At 37.3% G+C, this 9299-nt stretch overlaps 1 protein-coding gene across 1 annotated transcript; it reads left to right on the plus strand.

Moving 5' to 3' along the window:
* Nucleotides 1-400: 400 nt before the first annotated feature.
* LOC139979652 (bombesin receptor subtype-3-like) lies at nucleotides 401-8277 on the plus strand. The gene is made up of 2 exons (XM_071990661.1): nucleotides 401-603; nucleotides 5576-8277. The coding sequence occupies exon 2, from the start codon at nucleotides 5928-5930 to the stop codon at nucleotides 6963-6965; it is 1038 nt and encodes a 345-aa protein (XP_071846762.1). The 5' UTR covers nucleotides 401-603; nucleotides 5576-5927; the 3' UTR covers nucleotides 6966-8277.
* The last annotated feature ends 1022 nt before the right edge of the window (nucleotides 8278-9299 follow it).

Raw genomic sequence — 9299 nt, forward strand, 5'->3', positions numbered from 1 at the left:
TAGCACTGTGTTTTTTGTTGTTCTTGATCATTTGCTTTACAACATATCAAAATTTAAATCGACAACAAAAGCCATCTTTTTTTTACAAGAAATCGCAAATGTCAAAGCCGTCTGTAACAAAACACGGTACTCCAAGTTACGAGTACACTTTCCAGTGAAAAACGTGATGATTTGCGGAAATATTATGACGTCATATAGACACGTAATCAATTGATCTTCCATGCCCCTCCCATGGTTGCATATTGTATAGCTGGAGTCTGGAGCCTCCTTTGAATAGGTCACAGACAGAAGTTACGCCTTCACAATACTCTCTTAACCGATATATAATAATAAATTAGTACAACTTTTACCGTTCAAATCAAGTGTCATATATCCGCCACAGGAAGCGACGGTGACATAAACAGGATACAATGCATGTTGCAGTTATTTGATGTGATGCGGGTAGTGGTCGTCAATACAGAGCGCTCGTGATATATCATAACACAGAACAGCAACGATTGGAAGAAAGTGAGTCATAACTGAATTACCGGTGCCTTTCAGTTGGTTGTGTCCTGGTCAAGAAGCTATAGCCATAACTGACACTGCCTTTATATATATTTAACGGTGAGTACAATTTGAACCATTATTTCGCGTTATCTGAATCCGGTAACCTAGAAAATCTATGAAATTTAAGTGACACAATTAACTGCTAATAACAACATTAATAATAACATTTAATAATAGATGAAAACATGGATGTTATATTTTACGAAATTTACGATTCGAATGAGAGGCACGCGAACGCGGCTGGCGACACCACTGTGGCTTGTTGAAGCTTAACACAAATTCCCAATTCAAAATATTTTATTCCATGGTGATTGTCAGATGTGTATCTTGGAAACTTCTCAATAAACAGATTGTAATATTTTTTAACCGTCTGCAATGTACCACACAGTGGCGGAGCGTCCATACAGTCAGAGGGGCGGATCCCCCCCCCCCCCGACGGACTAAAATGGACTGCTGGCGCCCTTTTCAGCTTTTACCACTTTTTACTTATTCGCGATTATTGACTTTTTTATTGCGCTCTCAAATACCTATCGATATCGGTAACATTTTGTTGGTGTAATTTTCTGACAAAATGGCGATGACACCTATTTATTCTTCGTTTATCTGCAAATTAGCAAGGCCCTGAAAGGGTCATTTCCGGCGATCTTGGGAGTATCTTTACTCAAAAAACTTCTGTACGCTCCGCGCCAACCTGTGGTGGCGCTCCACTAAGATGTCGGAAGCGCCCCTATAGACCATTCTCGCCACCCCCCCCCGACCAATTCCCCTAGCTCCGCCACTGGTACCACAGTTAGTTTGGTGCCTTTTTACTCTCCCTGCATCAGCTAGGATCCAATTTAATTGATCAACTTGTTCGCTCAGTTCTCGTAATGGATGTAAAAGCCTTCCATTTAAATTTCCAACTACTAAAGTTTTAAAAAGTATTGACCGAATTGTATGAGGCTATTTGTTAGACGATTTGAGGTCGACATTAACTCATTAAAATTTCCAAAGGTAATATATTGAGTTGCAGGTCTCATCTCCTTCATGGTTTTAATCTTGTCATCCTAATTTTGTTAAAAAATATGCTACTTGTGTTAAATATCTAGTTTGAACTTGATAGGACTTACGGTGTATGGGAGTTCGAGACACACCTTTTTTCGCACAATTTAGGTCAAATTTACCTTTGTTCTCGACTTAAACACCAAAATCTGCACTAGTTTAAATTTGTCTCATCATACTCTACATATTTTGTGGTTTGATGCCTTTTTTTATACAACATAAAATAGCTGAAACCATTTACCTGACCACCATTGACCTATGATGTCATCAATCACGCAGGCTGAAAGTTATCAAACGTTACACCTTAAGAGGATTTCGCGACACACTTTTCGCACAGTTTAGGCTAATTTGACCTTTGGCCTATATCGAACTTTGGCCTCTACCCTTAACAACCACATAAGTACTATTTTAAATTTGTCCCATTATTCTCCACATATCGTGTAGTTGAATGACATTTCCTACCATGTTGACAAGCAGAAAATGGCTAAAATTAAAGTTTAGGCTGCTTAAACCTTCACCTCCGACTTTTGACTTATGACGTCATTAATCACGCAGGCACGACGTTTACATGGTCAGGCACTAACGCACCAAGTTCGAGCTTGTCGGACGTATGGCAAGCCGTTTTAAAATTTACCTCGCTATTCTACTTAAGTAGAACTTATTCCACTTAAGTAGAATAAAATTAAAATTAAGTGAAATTAACTGCACTCAAATAGAATTGCATTTTACTTAAGTTTAATTGTATTCTACTTAAGTAAAATATAATTCTACTTAAGTAAATTTTAATTTAGCTTAAGTAAAAGTGTCATTCTTTCTTACTTAAGCTTTTAAGTTTTAAGCTTTTAAGTAAAATTGTATTTTACTTAAGTAGAATAAAATTAAGCTCTAGTGAAATTGTATTAAACTGAAGCTAAATTGTATTCTACTTAAGTAGAATAAAAATGCACTTAAGATAAATAGAATTGCGTTTTACTTAAGTAAAATTCAATTCTACTGAAGTAAAATACAATTTAGCTTAAGTGGAATTGAAGGATCGGTCGTATGGCAAGCCGTTTTAACATTTACCTCGTGTGGAGAAGTGGTTGGTCTGGGGGCAATGTTTACATGGGTACCATGCCTTGTGGTACTACTATACTGCTAGTACCACTGCTTGGTGGTATGTCGTGTTGTAGTCGGCGTTTCCTTGCTCCAAAAGTGCCCTTCCAACTGCATCAGCAACAGTTTGCACTTTGCAACGATTGATTGGCTGGCTGCATTTTCCGAATGTCTAAGGTTCAGACTCAGTGATAAACATAGCTTTGTTTCATTTGCTAAGGGTCAGTATGGTGTTATGTTCGTACATACACAACGACAGCTGGCCATGGATAAGTATGGCAGTATGCATGGGGCCATGGCTCCAAATAGTTACGTAACTAGTACGTCTTGCACGTGACTCTATATATTAATTGTTCCATTGACTTACACACTAAACTCGTCACTTTCAAGACCTGCCAAAGCATAGATAGAAAATTTAGAGCTTTAAAGCTTTCATGATTAAACAAGCTTTACATTAGGTAATTTTACTTTTTTTCTGACAATGGTTAACCTTTTGAGCGGCTGAACACCTCTCTAATTGTGGTGCTGTACCTATTACAGTATACAAAGTCGGACTTCGCGGCAAGTACAGTGACGCAATGAGTAGCATTCTGATTGACCAATCACATTACACTTAAGCGTAATTCTATTGCACTTAAGTGAAATAGATTAACCAATCACATTTCACTTAAGCGGAATTCTATTTCACTTAAATAAAATGCAATTCAGCTTAAGTGAAATTGAAAAGCCATTTTTCTGAGGTAGAAGAGCATTTTACCTAAGTAGAATTGAATTTAACTTCAGCAGAATTGTATTTTACTTAAGTAGAACTGTATTTTACTTAAGCTTACTTCAATTAAGCTAAAGCTAAATTTAATTTTACCTAAGTTAAATACGATATAGACAAAAACCGTTTGAACTTAAGCTAATATGAATTCCGCTTATGTGGAATACAATTAAGCTGAGTGAAATGCAATTCTGCTTAAGTGCAATTAGTATCACTTAAGCTTAATTGTATTCTACTTAAGTGGAATTAATTCTACTTAAGTAGAATAGCGAGGTAAATGTTAAAACGGCTTGCCATACGGACGTACGGTCTAGAAGTCCGCGACACACCTTCTCACACAATCTAGGTCAGAATGCCAGCCCTAGGCTGGCCCCCAATGGCATTAACACAACTGGTGACTTTATATAGTAATGCAGATAACAAGTTTGGTTTTCTTACGTATATACCTCAAAAGAATTATACTCAGTTAAAGCTAATGTACGTTTTGGAAACGAAGAAGATCACAAAGTCTTAGAGTCTCAGAGTCTCCCTCGAGCCCCATCAGGGGCCCATGTAACGGCCTCTAAGCCTCACGCAGAAATGGTTTCGCGCCATACGCTGGCGTATTTCACCCGATTTTTTGCCCAACAAATGTTGCCCTGATTTTGATGTGTCCTCCCCAACACTGCCCGCACCCAACACCACCGCACCCAACCGTCAACCCCAAACACATACACTTCCAGACGCTACTGGCTTTGTGAGATTTAAACCAAACTTCAAACTTTACAGAATATTCATGGCGAACATAAAATTTCGAAATAATCTGTCATTTGAGCACAATCCAATCGTAAAAATCTTATTTTCTCTTAAGTGTACAATTGGTACATAGCAACAAGCTCCCACAAGTATTGTTTAGGTTGACTGATTTCATCATATTATTTTTCACGTTGGAAATTGCGAGAAACAAATTAGTAAGATGAGAAGTGATCGGTTTCTCGTACTTATTCTTGTGTCCTTTTGTGTGCAATAGACAGAAGTTAATTGCTGAAAGCTAATAGTCTCTTTCAGAAGCAAAAAAATCAACAGTCTTTTATAAAAGAAGAAAATAGAAGAGCTTTATGCAATTTTAAAACCAAAAAGGAGGGGAAACAACTCCTCCATAATCTATACTGAGATTATATTTCCTATCTGATTTGAATAGCTTCTTTCTATATTGATAATTTGATAATTTTATATTGTGGAACAATATTTCTCCGTTTACTAGTTATATATCGCCACTTTGAGTACAATGTAGGCCTTTAACGTTTTTTTTTTTTTAATATGCATGTGATATAGTTATATCTGTAAGTCTCTTGTCCCTCATTAAGGGAGCTATGGGAAACAATGAAATTGAAACTGATGAATCATACTTATTAAAGTTGGAAGTTCATTTCAGGATGGCAAGTGGATTTGATTCAGGTTTTATGTCTACAATAATAATTGAGATGATAATGATGATGATGATGATGATGATGATGATGATGATGATGATGATGATGATGATGATGATGATGATGATGATGATGATGACGACGATGATGACGACGATGATGATGATGATGAGGAGGAGGAGGATGAGGAGGAGGACGACGACGACGAAGACGACGACGACGACCACGACGACCACGACAACGACGATGATGATGATGAAATAGTATTAATTAGTAACAGATTCATAACTACCTTAGGAGTAATTTATTCGTTTCTCAACACTCAAGATTCGTTGTAAGTGTTGATATATGCAATTATTTGTCATTATAACATGGCAACACACACGCGCGCGCATATTTATATATATATATATATATATATATATATATATATATATATATATATATATATATATATATATATATATGCGCGCGCGTGTGTGTGTGTTGCCATGTTATAATAAACCGAAAAGGAAGGTCGTAATTCCAAGGTAGGCGTTTGTCACCTGCATCGATGAAATGGAGGTAAACGACAAGGCAAATGAAGATATATATAATTGAAATCGTAATGAGTTAGAAAATCAAGAACAGTTAATAAACTTCCAGCCCCCCACCGGGATTCGAACCGTTGATACGGTTCATGAAGTTTATGATTGTCTTCTCTCAATTCTTTTTGTAGAGTCTGAATTATAACAGCTCAGCACGTTGAATTTCTCGTCAGCTTCGGAACAGAGCAAAAGGCTGACGGGTTTACTGTGTTACTACTGAGTCTTGTCTCGTCTGACTTCAACTACGACGATACAGACGTGACCAGTCCCATCCGTCAACGGCGCGAATTGCCTGTTCTTGTACAGAGGTTAATACGTGTTACGACGATAACTAAGACGCTCTTTGTACAGTCTCCACGTTACTAGAAAAAAGAAAGGACGGAGCAAAAGATCTCTTATTGGTATTAAGAGTTAATAAACGACTGATTATTGCACGTAGACAAAATATTCAATTATTTTCAGTGAAGATAATCGATTGATACAATGTCGTCGTCCTACAATTTTACAGTTGGATCTGACGATTACGGTTACGATAGTATTAGTAGTTATACTTTCAGTGGCTCTGATCGGCCTGACGTGTATCAACGCTCCAAATTGTCTGCTACCATATACAATATTGCCCTCGTAGTCATTCTCGTGTTCGGGGTGATAGCAAACACAGCCGTACTTTCACTAGTAGCTTTCGTTCGAGAGCTTCGTGGTTCCTCTAATGTGTTTATTTCAATGCTTTGTGCATCCAACATTCTTATGTTGGTAACCATTATCCCCCTAGACTTAGTGGACCAGGACTCATTTAAACTACCTCCCGCAATTGCTAATTTAAAGCATTACATATTACTCTACTGTTGTACACTCTCCGTATTATCATTGGTAATGTTAAGTTTTGAACGATGGTGTGCTGTAGTCAGACCAACATGGCATAATGTGATAGGGATTGGCTGGAAAGTCGGGACTGTATTTATTCTGGGGGCTTTGCTAGCACTACCGTACGCATTTACATATGATCGGTCAGGAGGAATCAGGGCAAAGGACTTCAGAGATTTCTTAGCCTATTACGGTTTCGTGGTCCTGTATGTAGTGCCTCTGGCCATTATTTTCTGCATGTACGTCTTCGTGGCAATAACTCTTTGCAAGCAAAGTAAGCCAATCAAAGAATCTGTGAAGCGTAACAAAAAAGCACGAGCTGGGCGAACCAGGATAGCAAGAGTGGTAATATGCCTGGCGATATGTTTTGCTGTGTGCTGGCTGCCTTTCCATCTTCTGGTTATATTTGCGATGTTTGACGAAAGTCATGATAAACCGAGTGATGCTACAGTACTACTGTTACACTGGCGCACGTGCTTCCAAATGTTTAACACGTGTTGCGATCCATTGTCAATCTTTCTGATGGGATCTCGTTTTCGAAGACATCTTCTTTCCGGCATATCGCGCATATTTCATGTACCGCTGAACTTACGTACGACACTAGGACGTTCAAGACGAGATCCCAGTACGTCGGCTACGATGGTTCAGATGAAATGAAATCTTACGGGGCATACAATGCTCTTAAGGCAGATGTGGAAAAAAAAGATAAAAGATATACTATCCTCTACACCTATTTCTACCGTATATAGCTAGTCATATCCTCCCATATATGTCAAATGTGAAAGATTCGTCTTAATTATTGGTATGTTTTCATATGATCGTATAATTTCAAATATCTTAATACCAGTTTTACGAACTGTTAAATCGAGATATACTGTTAAGTTATCTCCTGTAAAAACAGTGATGTATAGTTCAATGTATACCAGTTACAAATCTCGACAGCCACAGAGACAATGGGGATATAGAGAACGGTGAGTGGCTGAGCCGTGTTGAGAAATTAAAGGAGGAGTGTCTGCATAGGCTATAAAGATGAAGAAGAAATGGAATAGGGCATAGCAAGTACTATGTTATAGGTGGGAAATACAAGACTGTCTGTCGCCTCTCTGTGGGATAATTTGAACATGATATTGGAGGATGAGTACCATATCTGAGCTGATACGTAAATATTTCAGTGCCTTGTGACATAGTATAGCAGACCATTCTTGTGTAAGGTGACCACATTTCTTAGGTGAGAATGTTGAAGGTGGCGAGTGGCGGGCCGCTAAGGGGAGGGGCGTCCCCCTCCCCCTTTGACAAGAAAGTGCTAGTCTGGTAGAGCACATACATGACATAATCAAAGAGTAGGCCGATATAGGTCAGCACAGGAGTAACACGACTTCTATGTCGTATAGGAAACACCCTTGTACATTACTCCGCGTATATAGTAGGATAGGCCTATACCCTACCGTTATAATAGTCATGTGTTTCGATCTCTGCGCGGATCGTCTGTGTGAGGGATAGGCCTATTTGTATATGCATGTTGGGTTTTTTTTTAATGACGTGTAATTTAAGTATAACGGGCAGGAAGGTATAGATTTTGCAAATTTCTAATTGTTGTGAATAAAAGCGTACATGTCAGGGATTTAATTCTGGGACAAAGTTTTCGGGACACTTGTTAATCGGGGACGAAACATCGGAATGTTGGACTGTCCCTGAAACATTTGGGGACGTTTGGTCACATTAGTTGTGTGGCCTGGATGGAAATTGAACGCTTTGCCCATTCCAGGGTGAATATGTGCCAAACCTTGATATTTGTTTTCATTCGAAAACATTAAGCAGAATGATGGAAAGGGTTTCTATTTAAAGTCTTTTTTCTGTCAAATCGAACCGTTTAAGAGCCGATAAACGGTGATGTCAGTACCTTTATGTAAAATCATATCAGATATTGTCTTACCTTGGAATTTTGGAGTGTCACCTATCAACAGGGTGATATATTTCAAAAACATATATATATATATATATATATATATATATATATATATTCTATTTATATTTTGATAGTCTTATTGTTACTAATTTCGGCTGTAATAGGTTAGTATTTTAGTTTTATTGTATGCTGTCATATTTAGTTTTATTGTATGCTGTTATTGCTTTCGTCTTTAATTTCTGAATTTTATTGCTTTAATATTTATTGTTTGAATATTAATTTATTTTTGTAATTTTTAGGATGCAATAGTTTAAGGCTGTATATATTATTTTTAAGCTGCAGTTGTAATATTTTATGCGATTTTGTGAAGTCCTTTGAGATCATTCTTTGATGTAAAGCGCTATATTATAATAAATAAATTATATATATATATATATATATATATATATATATATATATATATATATATATATATATATATATATATTATGTTAATTGCATTAACATGACGTCTGTTCAAAGTATCTCTTTCGAGATCCGGCTTTAGGAATCACAAATGATTTCGAGTTGGTTAGCATCATGTATCTTGATCTCTAGAGTAAGGCAAAATATGTCACCAAAAACAGAACTAGTATTGTTCGATACAGGTGACAAACGCCTACAGTGGAATTACGACCTTCCTTACCGGTTTCGAACCTCTGGACATACAATCAGCGTCCATAGCCTAGTGGTTAGGGTGTCCGCGTACAGAGCTGAAGGCCCGTGGTTCGAATCCCGGTGGAGGCTGAAAGTTTTTTCACTGTTCTTGATTTTCCAACTCATTACGATTTTCATTTATATATATATATATATGTTGAGACTAGTCTCATCTAGTATCAACATATATTCCGCTCTGAAGAAGAATAGAAGAAGAAGAAGGAGAAGGAGAAGATGAAGGAAAAAATAGACTTAGAAATATAATGATAACAGAAACCACGCGATAAGACTAACGTAATCGTAGTTAAGTAATTACTTATACTTTTAATTACGGAACGCGTGTATCAATGGTCCAATATTTTTGCAGAGGAATTATTTTATAGTATTAG

The sequence above is a fragment of the Apostichopus japonicus genome, chromosome 14 (genome assembly GCF_037975245.1).
Source record: "Apostichopus japonicus isolate 1M-3 chromosome 14, ASM3797524v1, whole genome shotgun sequence".
Lineage (NCBI taxonomy): Eukaryota > Metazoa > Echinodermata > Holothuroidea > Aspidochirotida > Stichopodidae > Apostichopus > Apostichopus japonicus.

Excerpts from the sequence above, each read along its gene's own strand:
- LOC139979652 (XM_071990661.1), top strand. The coding sequence starts at position 5,928 with ATGTCGTCGTCCTACAATTTTACAGTTGGATCTGACGATTACGGTTAC.